The sequence below is a fragment of the Dioscorea cayenensis genome, chromosome 10, assembly GCF_009730915.1.
Source record: "Dioscorea cayenensis subsp. rotundata cultivar TDr96_F1 chromosome 10, TDr96_F1_v2_PseudoChromosome.rev07_lg8_w22 25.fasta, whole genome shotgun sequence".
Taxonomy (NCBI): Eukaryota; Viridiplantae; Streptophyta; class Magnoliopsida; order Dioscoreales; family Dioscoreaceae; genus Dioscorea; species Dioscorea cayenensis.
The window spans coordinates 1,408,258-1,426,220 of NC_052480.1; the positions used below are offsets into that span (position 1 = coordinate 1,408,258).

General features: G+C 35.6%; 4 protein-coding genes and 1 non-coding gene across 7 annotated transcripts; 4 read left to right on the forward strand and 1 right to left on the reverse strand.

The window, feature by feature from the left end:
* The first annotated feature begins 1,140 nt into the window (after nucleotides 1-1,140).
* Nucleotides 1,141-3,485, forward strand: LOC120270557 (50S ribosomal protein L29, chloroplastic). The gene is made up of 2 exons (XM_039277596.1): nucleotides 1,141-1,575; nucleotides 3,268-3,485. Exons 1-2 carry the CDS (start codon nucleotides 1,222-1,224, stop codon nucleotides 3,442-3,444), a joined length of 531 nt encoding a protein of 176 aa, XP_039133530.1. The 5' UTR covers nucleotides 1,141-1,221; the 3' UTR covers nucleotides 3,445-3,485.
* Nucleotides 3,486-4,194: 709 nt separating this feature from the next.
* Nucleotides 4,195-7,850, forward strand: LOC120270551 (serine hydroxymethyltransferase 7). Its single transcript, XM_039277588.1, has 4 exons — nucleotides 4,195-5,474; nucleotides 6,149-6,554; nucleotides 7,153-7,254; nucleotides 7,349-7,850. Exons 1-4 carry the CDS (start codon nucleotides 4,455-4,457, stop codon nucleotides 7,570-7,572), a joined length of 1,752 nt encoding a protein of 583 aa, XP_039133522.1. The 5' UTR covers nucleotides 4,195-4,454; the 3' UTR covers nucleotides 7,573-7,850.
* A 327-nt stretch (nucleotides 7,851-8,177) lies between these two features.
* TRNAR-UCU lies at nucleotides 8,178-8,250 on the forward strand. Its single transcript has one exon. It is a non-coding gene; the product is annotated as a tRNA-Arg (tRNA).
* Nucleotides 8,251-9,437: 1,187 nt separating this feature from the next.
* On the forward strand, nucleotides 9,438-16,829 carry LOC120270549 (anaphase-promoting complex subunit 2). 3 transcript variants are annotated; one of them, XM_039277585.1, is made up of 17 exons: nucleotides 9,438-9,747; nucleotides 10,230-10,319; nucleotides 10,541-10,772; nucleotides 11,418-11,662; nucleotides 11,808-11,879; nucleotides 12,444-12,685; nucleotides 12,997-13,404; nucleotides 13,543-13,744; nucleotides 13,910-14,024; nucleotides 14,121-14,197; nucleotides 14,563-14,682; nucleotides 14,909-14,997; nucleotides 15,073-15,154; nucleotides 15,743-15,934; nucleotides 16,060-16,128; nucleotides 16,238-16,600; nucleotides 16,691-16,829. In XM_039277585.1, exons 1-16 carry the CDS (start codon nucleotides 9,535-9,537, stop codon nucleotides 16,358-16,360), a joined length of 2,571 nt encoding a protein of 856 aa, XP_039133519.1. In that variant the 5' UTR covers nucleotides 9,438-9,534; the 3' UTR covers nucleotides 16,361-16,600; nucleotides 16,691-16,829. The 3 variants fall into 3 exon arrangements, with proteins under 3 accessions (XP_039133519.1, XP_039133520.1, XP_039133521.1); XM_039277586.1 differs by having other exon boundaries at nucleotides 16,673-16,762; XM_039277587.1 differs by lacking the exons at nucleotides 16,060-16,128; nucleotides 16,238-16,600; nucleotides 16,691-16,829 and having other exon boundaries at nucleotides 15,073-15,149; nucleotides 15,743-15,915.
* On the reverse strand, nucleotides 16,692-17,553 carry LOC120270555. The gene has a single exon (XM_039277595.1). The coding sequence runs from the start codon at nucleotides 17,341-17,343 to the stop codon at nucleotides 16,708-16,710; it is 636 nt and encodes a 211-aa protein (XP_039133529.1). The 5' UTR covers nucleotides 17,344-17,553; the 3' UTR covers nucleotides 16,692-16,707.
* Nucleotides 17,554-17,963: the final 410 nt, after the last annotated feature.

Here is a 17,963-nt window from a genome sequence, read left to right on the forward strand (position 1 = left end):
ACACTTTCATAAAAAGCACCAAGATAAATGGTTATCTAGAATTATCTTTTAATGAAATCTATTCAAAATATAACTATCCGAACAGACAATGATATTTTTATAAAGAAGGCACCGATTGATTTATTCTATATAATAATACATATTTTTTTTAAAAAAATAAGTTTTATAATAAAATAAGAAATAAGTACGTTTGTATTGTTTTTTCCAGTGTTTTCAAACCCAGACCGGACTGGGTGATCGAACCGAGTTGACCTGGACTCGGTCTTAAAACTGGTATGGTTCAATATATAAAATAGGATTTAAATAAAATCGGATTGAACCGACAACCCGGTTGATCGGACCGGTGATTCGATGATTCGGTTAAGTCATCATTTTTTTTTAATTTTTAATTTATTTTTTAATATACTAATGTTTAAGGGTTATAATGTAAAAGGGTTATTTTTTTAATGTTTATTTTATTTTGTTTTTTAATATACTAATGTTTAAGGGTTATTTGTTTAATTATCTGGGTCTGCACAAAGGGAATATTTTTATATTTTTTTTATGGATTTCTATATATTTTTTTTATGGATTTTTAAGTTGTTTATTTAGTTGGTGAATATTTTTATGGTTCTCAATTAATTTTGTATTAGTTTTTTTTTAATGTTATTTGGTGTATTTCACATTTTTAATGTGATGTACTTAAATATTTATATATGCAAAATATTTACTTAAATTTTTAAATTTTTTAAATGTTATATTTTTATTTTTATTTTTTTATTTTTCAATATTTGATTTTTTAATTATATATAACTAAAATTTATATTATTTTTAATATTGATCCCGATTCAACCTGGTTGAATCTATCGACTCCATACCCCTACTTTTCTCTGGGTCAATGTCCGGTCCGGTTGAACACTTTTTTCTTTAAGTATAAATTCTATCTATTTTATAAATTAAATACTGTTAAAAAACACTAACTAATTTTCAGCCCAGTTCTAAAACAAAATATTAGCCATTTATTTTTATAAAAAAATTTATGTGAACCAGTTTAGCACACACACACACTGACACACAAATACTAAAGAAAATAATAATAAATTTAAAAAAAAAAAAAATCAGAGGTTGCGAAAAGAGGTGCAGTTACCGCGAGTTACCAAATACCATTATCCAGAAGAGCAAGCAACTCATCCCGCTCTTATCCTCTCCTCTTCACTCCCAAAGCTCCAAGCTTTCAAGACGATGATGGCGCTAGGGTTATCCTCGCCTTCCGCTTCTCTACGCCTACCTTCCTTCGATTCTCATCTTTCCTCTTCTTCTCGCTTGAATCTGTTCCAGTTTTCGCCTCTGAGGTCTTCTTTGTTTAATGGGATCCGCCTTCGGACCAGTGTCGCTGTTCCGACGCCTTCTTATGGTGGGCTTATGGTGGTGAGAATGGCGAAGAGGGAGGAGGAGTTGAAGGATATTAGAGCTATGACGACGGAGGAGATCAATGAGGAGGTCGTGGATCTCAAGGGTGAGCTCTTGATGCTCCGTCTCCAGCGCTCAGCTCGGAATGAGTTCAAGTCTAGCGAGTTCGGTCGCATGAGGAAACGGGTAATTTGTTTGAATCCCTAATTTTTAGCTTCTGTTTGTGATATGTAATGGATCAAAATTGAATCTTTTGTTTGTTTGAATGAATGAATGGCCTTGTTAGGACATAATTGGATTTGTAGTTTCCCAAATCCTCAATTCTATCAGAATTAAATATCTAACAATTTATGCATTTTATGTTCTGTAATATCAAATGTGCAAAAAAATTGATGTTTTGGGGTGCGCTTGGATTGATAGAATATCTGATAAAAACATAGAAAGGGGCATTTCATGTTCTGCAATGTCAAATGTTATAAAAAAATGATGTTTTGGGGTGTGCTTGGATTGATGGAATATCTAAGAAAAACATAGAAAGGGGCATTTCATGTTCTGTAATATCAAATGTCGAAAAAAAATGATGTTTTGAGGTGTGCTTGGATTGATAGAATATCTAAGAAAAACATAGAAAGGGGCATTTCATGTTCTGTAATATCAAATGTTAAAAAAAAAATGATGTTTTGGGGTGTGCTTGGATTGATAGAATATCTAAGAAAAACATAGAAAGGGGTGGAATTTAACTTCAGAAGAACAAAATGTGAGTAAATTTTTTATAATTTTTTTATCTATGTTATTTTCTTTATCTAACCAAACAGAAGAATAAGAAGGCAATGCTCCTTTTCTCCTGCTTTCTCATATCCATCAATCCAAACACACACTTGTGCATTGTTGTCTTTTATCGAAAGCATCATTTGAGTATGACTTTGGGGAAAAGCTGATCATTATCTCACAAATGATGAGTGGTCTCATTCGTTTTTTTGTTTTCTTAAAATAGGAAAAACTCAGCTTGCTGTAATCTTCGGGAAAGAGAGAAAGAGAAGTATTCCTATGCTTTTATAAAGGTTCACTAGGCTGATTATGCACCTTATGTGCATATAAGTATTGCCGGATTTTCCCTTCAATTAGAGTACTTTCTTTGTTATTTCTATTGTTGAACTATGAAAACTAGATCGTATTATAGAAGTTTGTGTTAATGCTTGATGATTATTGAACCTTACGGTTACTGGAAGAAAAGGACTTGGCCAATGCTTTCTTACACGTAATGAGTAAAATTTCTTGTTTATTCGAGTATTGCCGGCTAAGCACTTTCTCAATTTCTAAAGTATTTTGATGTCCCGTCAAAGGTTTTCTCAATGATATGAGACATTTGGCACATTATATTTTGTTGTTTATAACTTTATAATAGATTTCCTAAATCAAAGGCAATCTTCTCCTCTCAAGTATGAATTGGTGAGTTAGCGGTGCATTGAAGCATAATGAGTAAAACATCTGACTGATTCAAGTGTTGTCAGTTAAGCATGTTGCCAAGTTATATAGGACAAATGTTTTTACAAGAACAAGAAAACATTTGAATTGCTGATTGGTTTGATGAATCTTATTTCTTATTCATAAGCTTGACTTGGCATAAAACATTAGACTGCATTAAAAAAGGGACTTGTTTATCCTTGTTAAATATGAACAATGGATTTGGTAAGCACTATTGTGTTCAAGTATAATATCATATCTATGCCAAATTCTATCACTTGTGCCAGCCACATTATCAATGCAACAAGAGTCGGAAAGTTTGTTATTCATATTCATTGCTCTATGATTTAGAGTTAATGGTCTTCATAATATTTTCGTATACTCATATTGGTTGATTCTTTTTCGTGTGTTTAGATTGCTCGAATGCTAACTGTAAAGAGGGAAAGAGAGATTGAAGAAGGAATCAACAAGAGAATCTCTAGAAAGCTTGATAGAAAATGGAAGAGAAGCATCGTGGTGAGGCCGCCGCCATCTTTAAGAAAGAAGCTAGAGGAGGAGCAGAAGGCAAGAGAGGCGGAGAAAACATCTTGAGATTATTAAAGCCTCAAACTAATTCACTTGGCTTTTTTTCTTGTATTCAATGCATCCCTTTCTTGCACTTCTTGTTGATTTTCTTAGTGTTTGATGAACAGTGTGTTCAACTTACTGAAAACTTCATAGTGAATGTAATGTATTCATTAAAAAAAAATGGAGCTTCTTGCGAACTTTGTTACTATTGGATACATATATATATATATATATATATATATATATATAGAGGATGCATCATCTACCAATATTGCTATAAATTGTTGGATTCAATGATTCAACAGTTCAACATTATTTTATAAATAGTATTCTGTATCTTTATGAATAGTAGAGCGATAAAAAAAATGGGATTATGATGATTTTAATCGAATCATTCAATCAATTTATACACAATAACTGAACAAATCTGAACCGTTCTGAACCGTTCATCCTTAAGCATATATATATATATATATAACAATAAAAAAATGATTTGTATTATTAGATGAATTCCGTAGCACAAGCACGGCCATTCATACTAGTATATAATTAATTTTATTATTTTTAAAATATTTTTTTAAAAATTTCAATTAAACTTTTCACACGTGTCACAGTACTAATGGCCAAACAAGGAATTCTATAAACCGGGATCCCTCATCGGATCCCAACACACGCTGTCATCTTATCAATAAAAAAACCACATAGATACCTATGCAACCGGCGACTTCCGGTTCCCCGGTTACCACATTTCGGAATCCCGTCCAGGTGCATCTCACGTTCTCTGAAAACCCTTGTTCGCTCTTCGTTCCCATTCGTCCCTCTCCTTCTCGTCCCATATTTAGGGTTAGGGTTAGGGTTTCCTCCATTTCGCTCCCAACCTCGCGTTTGCTCCATTAATGGAAGTTGTTGTTCACACCTCGACCTACAAAATCCGTTATTTTTACTGCAACTGCTGTCGCCGCTGCCGCTGTTGTCGTTGCTTCTGTTGTTGCGGCTGCTGTTAGGGTTTGGGCGCTTGATCATCGCCGGCCGCCATGGATCTTAGCCATCACCAGTCGAATCTCTCGCTAGGGTTTAGTTCTCATCGTGCTCCGGCCTCCGAGGACTCGATTTCTCCCGGTGTTGATCCCTGTTCGAGAGCTCCCTCTGTTCCTCTCCAGCTTCTTGATCAGCAGTCTGAGAATCAGAGGGATGGGCCTGCTGGGGAGGACGAGCGTGATGATTCTGAGGACGAGCAGAAGGAGGAGGAATTCAGGATATTGGGTTATTCGATGTGTATCAAGAGGCAACGGCGAGGGGAGTCAACATCTTCTTGTTCGTCTTCGACTTTGATCCCTTCGAAGAGGGCGAAATCGGAGCCTGATCTTGAGACGAGGCGCGCCTCTGTGCGGTCGTGGGGGCTACAACCCTTGGCCGTCGCCGATCCTGATGTTTTTGATATCATGGAGAAGGAGAAGCAGCGGCAGGTGCGTGGAATCGAGCTCATCGCCTCGGAGAACTTCGTTTGCCGTGCTGTTCTTGATGCTTTGGGGAGTCACTTGACGAACAAGTACTCTGAGGGGATGCCGGGATCGAGGTACTATGGTGGGAATGAATACATTGATCAGATTGAGCGCTTATGTCATGACCGTGCTTTGGCAGCTTTTGACCTTGATTCGGAGAGCTGGGGTGTCAACGTGCAGCCCTACTCGTGCACGTCTGCCAACTTTGCAGTTTTCACTGGTCTGTTGCTTCCCAAGGATCGAATCATGGGACTCGATTCGCCATCTGGAGGCCATGTTAGCCATGGTTACTACACGCCGAGTGGGAAGAAGATATCTGCTGCTTCGATATTCTTTGAGAATTTGTCCTATAAGGTGAACCCCATGACAGGATACATTGATTATGATAAGCTGGAGGACAGGGCAGTGGATTTCCATCCAAAGATACTGATTTGTGGGGGCAGTTCTTATCCTAGGGAATGGGATTATGCAAGGTTGCGGCAGGTTGCTGATAAGTGTGGGGCTGTGTTGATGTGTGACATGGCTCATATTAGTGGGCTTGTTGCCGCAAAGGTGTGTGCTTTCTTCTTATGTGTATGTTTATCTATATGGTTTGTGAATTTATTGAGTTTGTTCTTGGTTGAATTATTGAACTATCGATCACACTGTCCATAAATGTTCAAGCATGTGTAAAGGTTGACTTTTGTTGTCTCTGGAATTTTATTCGGTTGATATGCTAAGTGGCTGGAAGTAAGGTGATGCTCCTTGTGATTCATAGGGAACTGTAGCTATTATGTTAGCTCGTTTCTTTTTTGTGTTTGGAACTCTTTGGTATATGATATTTGGCTGGTATCATTTATTTGATTGGTATGCCGAGCAACAAGAAGTTAAGATGATATGCCTCTGAATTCATATGGAATTCTTCTAAGCCCATTTCTTTTCGATGTGTTTGGATTTCTTTGTTGTGTGATATTTGCTTGCTATCATCTCGGCTTTGTTCATTCTTGGTCATTTTTTTTTTTATCTTAGACCAGGATAAAGAGATATGTTACAACTGTCACTGTTTAACACAAGAACTGTAGAGATTCTCAATTTTCACAATTATTGCCATATAGGTTGAAACACTTTTCAGAATAGTTCTGCTTGTTAGTGGTTTCATTGTATAGTTGCTCAATTCATTGAAAATGTTGATTGATACTGTATGTATGCCAGTCTTAATTATTGTATTTTGATGTTAATGATTGCAGGAGTGCCTTAGTCCTTTTGATTACTGTGATATCGTTACTTCAACCACTCACAAAAGCCTTCGGGGTCCAAGGGGCGGTATAATATTTTTTAAGAGAGGAAAAAAGCCTAGGAAGCGAGGATTTTCTCTATATCAAACAGATGAAAGTGATTCATATGATTTTGAGGAAAGAATTAACTTTGCTGTCTTCCCATCGCTGCAAGGTGGTCCTCACAATAATCATATTGCTGCATTGGCAATAGCCTTAAAACAAGTAGCCACGCCTGAATACAAAGCATATATCCAACAAGTAAAGAAAAATGCTCAAGCATTAGCATCTGCTTTACTAAGAAGAAAATGCAGGTTAGTCACTGGGGGTACAGACAACCATTTGCTGCTTTGGGATCTCAGAACTTTTGGATTAACAGGTAATCATCATTCTTAATTGTTTATGTTTTTTTGTTTCACTGTGGAATGCCTTTGCCAACATGTTGTATTTTGCAATAAATCTGTTGGCCTTTTCAGTTATTTGTCTTAAAGCATTCAGCATATGAAAAAAAAGCCTTGCATTCTGCCAATGTTTCTCTATTTGCAGTTTTAAGTTTTTATATTAATTTTCAAGAAGAATTGCATAATTGTCAACCTAGATGATTTATTTTTCCTTTGCTCTGTTAAAATGTATAATAGCATCTTTACCATTTGTGATTTATTTAATTTCAATTAAAAATATTTAATTTTCTCTCTGTTGCGATCTTTAACTTCCAAGAGAGTGAAAATTAAGTTTTAAGATTTTATACTTTGCCAAGTTTTGAAGCCAATGTGCTTATGGATTGCTTTTGGGGCAGAATAGCATTTTTAAGTTTGCAATTGTACAATCTTTAGTGTTAAATGCACAATGAATCTCTAGCGTTTCAATCCAATTCATAAGATACTTGTCTCCAATGAAATTTTCCAATTCGTAGCTTCAATGGGGTTACTTGATCAATTGGTTTATATATTCTTCTTACTGATTATCATTGTGAACAGGTAGGAACTTCGAGAAGGTATGTGAGGCCTGCCACATCACTCTTAATAAAACTCCCATATTTGGTGAAAATGGTGCCATCTCTCCTGGAGGAATAAGGATAGGTAAGCTAGAATTTATGTTCTAATGTGAATGATACCGACTGGCCGGCTGTTGAGGACCTATTGACATCTTGCTCTCATTTGTAATTGCCTTCAGGTACTCCAGCCATGACGACAAGAGGCTGCTTGGAAGGAGATTTTGAATCGATAGCCGACTTCCTCCTCAGGGCTGTGCAAATCACAAGTACCTTGCAGAGGGAGCATGGGAAATTGCAAAAGGAGTTTCTTAATGGACTTAACAACAACAGGGATGTGATTGAGCTTCGGAGTCGAGTCGAGTCCTTTGCTTCACAGTTTGCCATGCCAGGGTTCGACGTGTAAGAACTGTTAAGAATATATAGGACCTTATATTTTTTCCTCCTCGCAGACAATGTGGTAACAAACCTGAATAGTGAATACTGAATACCTCTCAATACCTCCAATGCCCGCTTCCGCCCAAATATTTTGTAAATTTGAGTCATGTTCTTGGAATCATTATGTGCTGCAACCCCTCATTCAAGGCTTCGTGTTCTTCTGTCATCGTATATTCTTAAACCTATGTTATTTGTAAAGTTTATTATTTAAAATTTTTTGACTTGATAGACCATATTTGTTTCTCAGAGTGGGTTGGAATTTCTTTTGCATTTTCTGTTTGTGCTGTTATATTCTTTTGTCATCTTGAACCCTATCTCGTTGGAAATTTTTTAGCAATGTATGAGCTTAGGTTGCCAAAGAGAGTGATACACATTCACATGGTTTGTTTGATGTTTTGATTTAGTGATGATGTATCACTCTCTTTGTTTTATGAATATCCGAAGGTGCCAATGGAATCTACAGGCCTGTCAATGGTATCTTGACGGAGTACCTGGCCTTGTTTGTTGAGTCGAAATAGGCATGTTTATTATATACAATCTTTATTTACAAAAACATTAGGAGTGGAGTGCTCAGCGCCCGTGGCCTAATGGATAAGGCGTCTGACTTCTAATCAGGCGATTGTGGGTTCGATCCCCACCGGGCGTGAGTGGTGGTTGTTTTTTTGAATTTTGATAAAATTCTTTCTTATACGACAATTTTTGATAAATTATACACCTTCTCAGAACAGATAATTTTAATTGTTTAAATAAAATTAATATGGAGATCAAACCAAATTATAGAACAGGACCTAATAAGTAATGTTCAACAAATTGGGATTCATTTATCAACAAATTTTTATCTTCCATTTGAACTTATTTCGATAATTCTTTTAATTTCTTTAATAGGTGCAATTACTATGGCTCGTCAATAATAAATACTTAGAATTTCAAATTCTAAATCAAATAAAAAATAGAAAGGTTTTCGTTAAATTTATTGCCAATACCCTCTTTTCTTTTGTAATTGTTCTATTTTAGTCAAGTGAATCAGTTGAATTGTTATTCGTATTGAAATTTGATGAGGAATTAGTCAATGATGTTCGAACATGTACTAGTTTTGAGTGTATATTTATTTTCTATCGGTATCTATGGATTGATCACAAGTCGAAACATGGTTAGAGCACTTATGTGTCTTGATCTTATACTAAATTCGGTTAATATTAATCTCGTAACATTTTCTGATTTATTTGATAGTTCATGAATATTTATAAATATATACTTATATATATTCAAAATTTTAATAATAAAATAAATTTGTATATTATGTTACAAACTAGAGTCACCTCAAAAATTTTGATAAAACCACCAACACAATAGTCAGATGTTAGTGAATTTATTTTTCTAATACAGGGAGTTAGAGTTTGACTATTTTTCAAAACATGATTAAATATTTAATATTAACTTATCCACATTGTAAAAAAACAACAATAACATGGTATGCATATAATTTATACGAATCGAAGAATGAGAAAAAAGTTTTTTTCATCACACAGTACGTAGGGCCTTTGATAGGATTTGAAATTCATGGGTAGCCATTTTATTAACATCATTAAAAACACCTAAATATTACTTTTTCTTAAGTTTTAAAAAAAATCTAAATTTATACATTAATAACAAAATTAATAATAATATTTTTTAGGATCCGATAGTATTATCGGATCTTAAACAATCATCAAAAGATACCCGTGCCCGAATCCGAAAACCCTCGTGTTTTCACGCTATTTCCATCCCGCGATTTGGAGAAAAGCGCCAAATTTTTTTCAAGCAATCAAAGCAACATCGCAGCAAAGCCCCCCGTTCGCCGCCGCGCCACTCTCGCATACCTTCGCCGAAGGGAGAGGATCTAGGTCTCCTTCTCGCCTGTTTCTCTCTCGATCTCTCCCCCAGTGGCTCAATGGCGTTCGATCTCTATGCCCTTGATTCCCTTGGAAGCGACGAGATCGACGAAATCCTTAACAGCTGGGCCGGCTTCTGCGTATGCACTGATGCCATTATTAGAGGTAATGGTGACCTCTCCGCCGGTTCCAAGCTCGCCCCTCTCGTCGCCTCGCTCTGCAAGCACGGCCTCCGCTCACTTGTTGAGGATCATTTCCTCCAAGCCCTAGAGGTTTGATATTGTTCTCTCTCACTTTTTTCGATATGATTTGGTTACCCATTCTTAAATGCGGATAAAAGACATGATTTTGTTTAATGAGTTTGGTCATTAGAGTGTGTGGTAGTGATTATTTCAGTTGCCTCTTCGTTTTTTTTTTCTTTCAAATTTTTTGAGTTTGCTTGTTAGCTGAAATTAGCTGAATATGAACATCTTACATTTCTGAAGAAGGATTTCTTCTTTTTTTAATCCCTTAAGATGAATGCTTTTTATAAATCCTCTCTATTTGTCGTTGGGACTTGGGCCTCATTTGGCATATGTTTGAGATTTTGATTATATCGAGATATTTCTTCTTGTTCTTGTTCTTCTGTTTTTTAAGGCATAGGTAAGTTTTACAGATTCATTTTGACCTTACTTTGACTTTGAAGTCAGTGGGATGGAGTCTTTCACTTTGTCATCTGGACGTCTGAATTTACATGTCAATATTTTTGTTGCAGGAGACATTCAAGACAAATGCTGTATTGATGTTTTGGCAGCATTTTGAGGCATTTCATAGTTCCTCGACATCAGAGATGCCTAATGTTCATGTATGTTAACTTGGATTCTGGTATTCGTTGTTCTTTGCTTTTTATTCGATTGCATTATTTTTCAATTCTATAAGAGAACTCTGCTCTATAATATTTGAATCGTCCTGTGTTTGATTTATTGAGATGCAAGTTCATATTATTTCCCTAGTTTATCTGCATACTTGAAGCCAAAAGAGCTCTTTATACTCATAGTCACTTATCAATAATCAAATACATTGCAGATTAAAGAAGATTGGCCTCAGACAGTATTGATCAAAGCATTGGAAGAGATATGCTTAGAAAAATGTTATCAAGAAAAGTGTCTTTTGATCCTGGTTCATTCTTTTCAGTCATATGAGGAGAATTTGTCATTGGAAACAGGAGATTTGAACCTTTGTGAATCCAATCTTATGTGTAGATACCAATTGATGGTATCTGCAGTCCTTCTAGCAACACTTCCTTCATATTTTCCCGGTATATGTTTCTCTTCCTGTTGTTTTCCATTTCTTTGGCATGGATTATCTTGTTGTGTATAATTTCTAGTATATTTATATCATATTCAACTTACACTGCCTATGCTTCTTGTGACATTCTACAATGTCATGTTTTCAACATGTCTTGTATTCTCAATTGCTTTATATCTGTTCTGTTTAATGTCCTTCTTCTTGTTTTTCCTCATCAGGCACTCATACTAGATGCAGAACCATGTTTTGCATGATTGGCAGAGAGGCATAAGTAATATTCATTGTGTTAATATTTAACATTCCCCTTTTTTTTTTTTGTGGTTCATATTATCAACATGCACTTTTTCCACTGTTTCCATTTTGTGGCTCAATTGTTTCGTAGTGTATAATACCACTAGGATGCCATGTTCTTTAAAATTTTATGCCACCCAAATCAGTATCCAGGGAGCTATAATGCTGTATTTCTGGTATGTGAGTGATCTTTCATGTGCAAGAGTTCTTAACTTTTATTCATTTTGCTTAGATGTTATTTGTTGTGTTCTGATGTAATGCTAATTTACAGGTAGTCTCACCTGGTTTCATGCGTGTGTATGTGTTTGTTTCTTTTGGGCCTTTACAGTTTACTTATAAGTTTATCTTTTCTCTTTTGACATAGAGATACTTCGAATGTATTTCAAGAAAAAGTTAGAAGAACTAAGTACTGTGATAGCTGGAGTTAGTGATGATGTGTGTGAAAGTCAAAGTGAAATGGATATAGATGACAATTATTCTAAGAAAAATATATCAAAGGACCACAAATTGGTGAAAGATATTGGTAAGGTTGTTCGTGATCTTAGAAGTCTTGGGTTTATGTCTATGAGTGAAGATGCTTATGCCTCAGCAATCTTTGTGCTCTTGAAGGTCAGTATGTTTTCCTAATGGATTTGATGTTATATCTTTGTTATTCAGGAGAGTCTTAGTCACTTTATTGTATTATTCTATAATGGACATGCTGTATTTAGTGTCTTGTCATTTTATCCTTACATATTCTTATTTTCTATAGCAGAGTCAAGTGAATGACTTAGCTGGTGATGAGTACAGAAATCCTGTTCTGGAATCCATTAAGGAGTGGATTCAGGTATTCTTTTGCTTTTCAACCAATACAATATATTTAACATGTTCCATAATCTCGCTCAACAGCCTGGATTCATGTATTCTTTTTAATACTGTTAGTCTGCCAAATTCTATTAGGGCACATGTTTCCCAAGCATCTATGCAAAGATGCTGCTATGACCACAGTACTTGGACTTTGTGATGATAGGATCATTCCTTGCAGCAGTAAAGTAAACAAACTTGAGCTGTGATTCAAACAATTTGAATAGAAAAACAGTCAGTTTACTGTACTTATTGACCTCCAACCATCCTAATGCACTTAGTTTTTGCCAAGTTTACACTCTTATTTGTTAATGTGTAAGTGTACAAAGGTGTCCATTGGCTTTCAATGCTGTAGTTGCATTTATTCTTTACTAAGCAATCTTTCATAGTCCAGACACAATTTCTTTTTCTGAATTTCTGCAATAGCTGTAATCCATGACTGACATCTGAAGTTTGTATTCAAAGATAATGTGTAACTTGTGTGTTGGGATGTTATTCTTTCAGCATATTTTAAATGACTACTATGTTTTGTTCAACCTATGTTCAGGCTGTGCCTCTCCAGTTCTTACACGCTCTCCAATTATACTTGGGTGACTCAGTGGACTATGATAATGGTTCATCAGGTCTTAAATCTCCTCTGGCTTCACCAGTGTCTTCTTTCCCAGGTGTCAACATGCCTTCTGAATTGCTTGTCAGATGGAAGTTACGCCTTGAGTACTTTGCTTATGAAACATTGCAGGACTTGAGGATAGGAAAACTATTTGAAATTATTGTGGACTATCCTGACAGGTTTTGTTTCTTTTTTCTTTTTTCCCATGTTTTGTTAAACATAGAAGTCTGCTTTTTTATGGTTATATGTTGTCTAATGCTTTGGCTTCTATCTATTGAGTAGGTTTACTTCATGCGGTATTTGATTTCCGAGGTTCATATCAATGTGATTGTTGCATGCATTTGTGCTGTGAGATTTTAAGTAACCACTTATGCCAAGATAACTTGTATGATTATTTCTTCAGTATGATGACATGTTTTCGTTGCAATTAATAATTATCTTATTATTCACTGCATCTCGGATTTGGTGATCTTATTGAAAGTTTTTGCAGCTCTCCTGCAATTGAAGACTTAAAGCAATGCCTTGAGTACACAGGGCAACATTCCAAGCTTGTTGATTCATTTATTTCTTCTTTGCGTTATCGATTGCTTACTGCTGGTGCCTCAACCAATGACATACTGCACCAATACGTATCTACTATTAAGGCACTCAGAACCATAGACCCAACTGGTGTATTTCTTGAAACAGTTGGTGAGCCAATACGGGATTATTTGAAGGGAAGGAAAGATACTATAAAATGCATAGTAACCATGCTAACTGATGGGAATCCTAGTGGATCTGGAAATTCAGGTGATAGTCTTCTTGAGGAGTTGAACAGGGATGTGGAAAACCAAGAGGGTGCAGATAATGATGATAACATCAACTCTGATGATAAACAAGCATGGATCAATGCTGAATGGTATATATTCTTGATAATAAAGTCTTGTGTAAAGGAACATTGTGCCCCATTGAATGGATTTTTTGCGGATCTTATGCCCTGCCATTGTCTGGCATATTAGCAGCAGCTTCTGATTATCATTTTCCATACTTCTTTCAGTTGGGAGCCTGATCCGGCTGAGGTGGACCCAACAAAGGGTAGCAATAATAGGAGGAAGATTGACATACTTGCAATGATAGTCAGCTTAATTGGTTCAAAAGATCAGCTGGTGAATGAGTACCGAGTTATGTTAGCTGAGAAGCTCCTGAATAAACTAGATTATGATTTTGACTCTGAGATACGGACCTTAGAGCTCCTGAAGGTTTGTGATATGTCTTCCATTGACACTTGTCCATATGCTATTTATGTTCCGAAATATTAAAAGTAAATAGGGATGTGTTTTGTTGTTTGATTCTAGTTTAATTTATTCTTTTTGTAGTTGACTTCCTGATCAAATCCTATCTAACTTATGGTCTTGTATCATCAGATACACTTTGGAGAGAGCAGCATGCAAAAGTGTGAAATTATGCTCAATGATTTGATTGATTCAAAGAGGACTAATGCTAATATTAAAGCATCTATACCGCAAACATCCCAAACTGGTACTTTGAGACTAGCTAAATATTTTCTTCCACTGTCATTTTTATTGATCTTTAAAAAACAAGGCTATTTTTGGTTGTTATTTGTCATATGTGCAGAGCAAGGAGAAAATGATGTGTCTTTGAACCTTCTTGATGCCACCATTATATCTACAAATTTTTGGCCGCCAATCCAGGTTTGTAGTCTTACTGAAAACATAGGACAGTAGCATTAAATAATTTAAATACTCCAATATAAAAACTATTGATGAAGCCAAAAAAGAAATGACATGATGAAACATGAAATGAAGTCTGCACATTTGTCCACTGCTTGTCAACAACCGGGAATAAAATTTGCATACCTGAATTAGTTCCTAAACGATATTGCCTCTAGTGACATAAAGTCATACTGTTTTATATGAAGCTTTATTAGTTTTTGGTCGCTGGTCTTTTATTATTGTGCTGAATACTAAGAAAATAATGTTTGTGATTTTGTTTCTAAAAAAATTTGTTCTTTGACCATTATGGTTTCATTGATAAGATTGATCTTGTGGAAGTGCAGGCGGAGTCTCTTAACATTCCCACTTCCATTGACCAACTTCTTTCTGATTATGCAAAGAGGTTTCATGATATCAAAACACCTCGCAAGCTGTTGTGGAAGAAAAATCTTGGAGCAGTAAAGGTAAGAATTTTGGACCTTCTTAAGTTTATTATTATTATTATTATTATTATTATTATTTACATAATAGGTTGCAGGTCCTTGTAAGTTCTCATTGTTGATAATTTGTTAAATATCATTTGGTTTCCTAATCATATGGCAAATGTCTTTGTTGAAAGAATTGGATTCCTGCCATATGTTGGTAAGGTTCAATCTATTTACTAGTTTTCATTATGATTTTCAATTTCAGCTTGAACTCCAGTTTGAAGATCAAAATATGCAGTTTACTGTGGCTCCAATTCATGCAGTAATTATAACAAAATTTCAGGACCAGACAAGGTAAAATAGTTTACTTCTTTTCATTTGATTTATTCCCTCCTGGCCTTTTGCTAATTATTCTTTTGTTTCTGTAAGTTGGACTTCTAAGAATCTTGCAGCAGCTATTGGGATACCAGTGGAAACGCTCAACAGAAGAATAAGCTTTTGGGTTGGTAAGGTATGCCATTCAATCAACATCAAAATAAGATTACGTGACTTGAAATTAAAGCAGATACTATTGCTCTTTGTGTTTTTCTTTGTTGGATTTTCTCCTTGCCTTTCTTTCCTTTATATATATATTTTTTTAAAAAAGTAGATTTTAAAAGCATGCTAACTGCTTGATCCTGCCAAGGGACCATTCTGGTTTATCTGATTATGCTACACGAAATTTATGTAGCCCTATGTGCTCTACTTTGTAGTCAGTGTAAGAAAATTCTAATGTGACTACAATTGAACATTTGCAGTCTGTTGCTTTATGTAATAAAAGTTATATTGAGCTTCTATATATAAATAGTGAATACTAAGATGACAAATCAAGTTCATACCCATTTTTGTGATACACAGAATTTGAATTTTAGCGCTTCTTATGCATTCTCTATTACAAAATATAAATGGTTTTTGGTGAAGATTTCATTCTTCTTTTGAATCATTTTGTCATTAAATTCCTGTTGGAGTTTCCTTGATTACTATTTAATGCATCATTGCTGTATATTTTCAGTGATCTACTGCTTATTGTTGTTTATGTCCTTTGGATATGTTCACTCAGGGAATCCTTGCAGAATCTGTAGGAACTGCAAGTAATGACCATGTCTTTACTATTGCTGATGGCATGATAGATGCAAACAGAAATGGTATAACTAATGGTAACTCTGAAGAATTATCAATGGCTGATGAGGAAGGTGACAATTCTGTGGCCTCTGTTGAGGAGCAATTGCAGAAGGAAATGACTATATATGAGGTTTGAGCATCACTGGCCATTTCTTTTCATCTGTTGTTAATTCCATCACCTTCTTTAGTGGCATGACCCTTTACCTTTAGTTAATCTCTTTCATCTGAAATTTGTATCATATCGTTTTGTCACAGAAATTCATCATCGGGATGCTTACAAACTTTGGCAGCATGGCACTAGATCGGATACATAACACTTTGAAGGTCCATGTTTTAATAATGAATTTTCCAAACAGAATTTAGCTAATTTCTGCTATAATGTTCTTCCAACAAGAGACCTGGCTCTTACTTACTCTTACTCCCCCTCCTGCAGATGTTTTGTGTGGCTGAACCTGCTTATGACAAATCTCTCCAACAACTGCAGAGTTTTTTATCTGGACTAGTATCTGAAGAAAAGTTAGAGATGAAGGATGGTTTGTACTTTCTGAAGAAGTAAGCGTGGAGTGAATTGTCCACCGGTATTTCCAAAAACCAGCAAAAATAAGAAAGGAAAAAGGGTAAAAGACGGGATTAATTTATTTGCTAATGGTGTGCGGATATCTGAACCGAACTTTTGTACATGTTAGAGAGGATGTGGGTGAGACAAATAAGGTTGTGAAGAGTTCTTTATTGCAAATGTTATCGACTTACCATGAAGCCTACAGCTTAAGAAGCAGAAAAGAAGGATGATTTGAAGGTATTAATTATCAAATTTCAAGTTTTGCTCTCTTGCCAATGTATTATGGATATTCATGATTACAAGATTTAGTTTTCCTACTTGCTGCAGGTTTAAGACAAGATTCTCTATAAAAGCCCACTTGCTGCAAGCTCCGCCTCAGCTGTTATGAGCATTCGCTCAAATGATGATGGAGATGATACTGATGAGTTCGACAAAGCAACCATCCCAACTCCAGAAAACAATTTCTTGTCATCCTTGCGTCGTAGGGGTGGCATAGCAAAACAACCTTGTGAGACAGTTGCTGAAGTGGTGGCAATTACCTTAGATGATCTCTCTGCTCGGTTATTACCATGCCATTTGGACGCAGACTGTGGTGAAGAAGAAGCAACTAGATTACGCTGTTTGGACAGAGACTTCGACGGTGAAACAGGGAATGCAGAAGGTGGTGGAGAAAAAGCAAATAGATCGTGCCGTTTCGACACAGAAGGTGGTGGAGAAAAAGCGAATAGATTATGCCGTTTCGACTCAGAAGGTGGTGGAGAAAGAGTGAATAGATTATGCCGTTTGGATGGAGACGGAGATGGAGAGCTGCTACGCATAATTGAACCTTCAGATAGAGCTGGAATTCGGGACGGTGGAAGTCTGAGCTTCGACAGCATTGGTGGAGTACTGATTTTGTGATCAGGTTTGGCTATCCCTGGCCTTATCTCCCACTTGAATGGTACAGAACCTGGTCTCTTGAAGGAGTCATCTATCTCCATTTCTGAATATCTTGTCTATATTTTAACTTCTTGGCTGGTCTTTATAAAGAGAAAGATGATATCATTTTATGTAGTAAGTCTCTGCGAGATTGAAGGCAAATGAAGTGGTGTGACAAATGGAAAGTCTTCCATCTCTGTTTTCCAACTGTTACTGTTAAAGAAGAATCCAAATGCATGGTTGACTAATGATTAGAAAATTTGAACATTTTTTGCTCATGCTTGTCTGCAGGTGATCATTTTATTTTGTTTTCTATTTTGATCCTTATTTCATCTTTTGTTCATGATTTGATTAATTATGGCCATTCATGTAAAACACTCTTGAACTTACATAATAGAAATCAGTGTTTTTTTTTTTTTTTGGGCTAAGATGAACAATAACACACCGTTAAGAAAAATAAGAATGTGTACGGGCTTAGACAAAGTAGGAACGGGATCGGTCCACATATGAGTACAAGAATCACTCGCACACAATCATTATTTACAGTCCAAAAATATATTATTATCTATGATTCAAATTTTCGACACTTCTATCATTGTTATAGTAGAAATCAGTGTTAAACTCTGTTATTTACTCAATACAAAACATGAGATAATTCTACCAATAATATTAAAAATATGTT

Excerpts from the sequence above, each read along its gene's own strand:
- LOC120270549 (XM_039277585.1), top strand. The coding sequence starts at position 9,535 with ATGGCGTTCGATCTCTATGCCCTTGATTCCCTTGGAAGCGACGAGATC. Across the intron at positions 14,025-14,120 it reads ACCGCAAACATCCCAAACTG|AGCAAGGAGAAAATGATGTG; the intron begins GTACTTTGAGAC and ends TCATATGTGCAG. Across the intron at positions 14,998-15,072 it reads AAATTTCAGGACCAGACAAG|TTGGACTTCTAAGAATCTTG; the intron begins GTAAAATAGTTT and ends TGTTTCTGTAAG.
- LOC120270557 (XM_039277596.1), top strand. The coding sequence starts at position 1,222 with ATGATGGCGCTAGGGTTATCCTCGCCTTCCGCTTCTCTACGCCTACCT. Across the intron at positions 1,576-3,267 it reads TCGGTCGCATGAGGAAACGG|ATTGCTCGAATGCTAACTGT; the intron begins GTAATTTGTTTG and ends TCGTGTGTTTAG.
- LOC120270555 (XM_039277595.1), bottom strand. The coding sequence starts at position 17,343 with ATGGAGATAGATGACTCCTTCAAGAGACCAGGTTCTGTACCATTCAAG.
- LOC120270551 (XM_039277588.1), top strand. The coding sequence starts at position 4,455 with ATGGATCTTAGCCATCACCAGTCGAATCTCTCGCTAGGGTTTAGTTCT. Across the intron at positions 5,475-6,148 it reads GTGGGCTTGTTGCCGCAAAG|GAGTGCCTTAGTCCTTTTGA; the intron begins GTGTGTGCTTTC and ends TAATGATTGCAG. Across the intron at positions 7,255-7,348 it reads TCCTGGAGGAATAAGGATAG|GTACTCCAGCCATGACGACA; the intron begins GTAAGCTAGAAT and ends AATTGCCTTCAG.